We start from the raw sequence: 1,479 nt of genomic DNA on the forward strand, positions 1-1,479 counted from the left end.
AGCACAACTTCTCATTTACAAGGTCTTTGACTTGAACTATAAAAGTGGACAGAGGATTAGAAGTGGGATGAATAATAACATTTCTTTGTGGGCAATATTATCATAGTTAAAAAAGCAAAACCAAACAAGCCTTCCCCCAAGTCCAAACAATCATCCACAACTACAAAATATAAAAAAGACGGGCTGGACCAGTCATGAGTTATGTCATGAGTGATATGCAGAAGATGGGAACCTTAACGACTTTGAAAAGAATCCAGCCATCAGTTTCCTCAGGGCATCCTTGAGCTCCTGGTTCCTCATGCTGTAGATGAGGGGGTTCACTGCTGGAGGCACCACCGAGTACAGAACAGACACCAGCAGGTCCAGGGAAGGAGAGGAGGTGGAGGGGGGCTTCAGGTAGGCAAACATGGCAGTGCTGACAAATAGGAAGACCACGGCCAGGTGAGGGAGGCACGTGGAAAAGGCTTTGTGCCATCCCTGCTCAGAGGGGATCCTCAGCACGGCCTTCAAGATCTGCACATAGGACAGCACAATGAACACAAAACATACAAAGAATACAGAGGCAGCAAGTAGAACAAGCCCAAGTTCCCTGAGGTAGGCATCTGAGCAGGAGAGCTTGAGGATCTGGGGGATTTCACAGAAGAACTGGTCCAGGGCATTGCCCTTGCACAGTGGCAGTGAAAATGTATTGGCCGTGTGCAGCAGAGCACCGAGAAACCCAGTGGCCCAGGAAGCTGCTGCCATGTGGACACAAGCTCTGCTGCCCAGGAGGGTCCCGTAGTGCAGTGGTTTGCAAATGGCAACATAGCGGTCATATGACATGACAGTGAGAAGAAAATACTCTGCTGAAATGAAAAAGACAAACAGAGAGACCTGGGCAGCACATCCTGTGTAGGAGATGTTCCTGGTGTTCCAGAGGGAATTGGCCATGGATTTGGGCACAGTCGTGGAGATGAAGCCCAGGTTGAGGAGGGCGAGGTTGAGCAGGAAGAAGTACATGGGGGTGTGGAGGTGCTGGTCACAGGCTATGGTGGTGATGATGAGGCCGTTGCCCAGGAGGGCAGCCAGGTAGATGCCCAGGAAGAGCCAGAAGTGCAAGAGCTGCAGCTCCCGTGTGTCTGTGAATGCCAGGAGGAACTGGGTGATGGAGCTGCTGTTGGACATTTGCTCTGCCTGTGAACATGAGGACCTGTTGAAGCAGGAAAAGATAGTGACAGTTTAGATGAGACTTCTCTGGGAAAAACCAAAGCCATTTCCCACAGACTCTCCCACAAAGAGACACTTTTCTTTTTCCAGGAGAACGTCCTGGCTGGAGCCCTGGTCGGTGCTTGATGAGTGTGCAATGAAGAGCAGGGTCTCTGCCCAGGGGCTCTTGAGGAGTCAGCCTGACCCTGTGTGACTGGCTGGGGCAGGGGCCAGTCCTGGGGTTCAGCTTTGTCAGATGGAACCACTCCTGGTGCAGAAAGGACTGTCAGCATC

General features: G+C 51.4%; 1 protein-coding gene across 1 annotated transcript; it reads right to left on the reverse strand.

Annotated features, from left to right (window-relative positions):
* Positions 1–204: 204 nt before the first annotated feature.
* On the reverse strand, positions 205–1,164 carry LOC136000253 (olfactory receptor 14A16-like). Its single transcript, XM_065654032.1, has one exon. The coding sequence runs from the start codon at positions 1,162–1,164 to the stop codon at positions 205–207; it is 960 nt and encodes a 319-aa protein (XP_065510104.1).
* Between the last annotated feature and the right edge of the window lie 315 nt (positions 1,165–1,479).

This window comes from Caloenas nicobarica, chromosome 32, assembly GCF_036013445.1.
Source record: "Caloenas nicobarica isolate bCalNic1 chromosome 32, bCalNic1.hap1, whole genome shotgun sequence".
Lineage (NCBI taxonomy): Eukaryota > Metazoa > Chordata > Aves > Columbiformes > Columbidae > Caloenas > Caloenas nicobarica.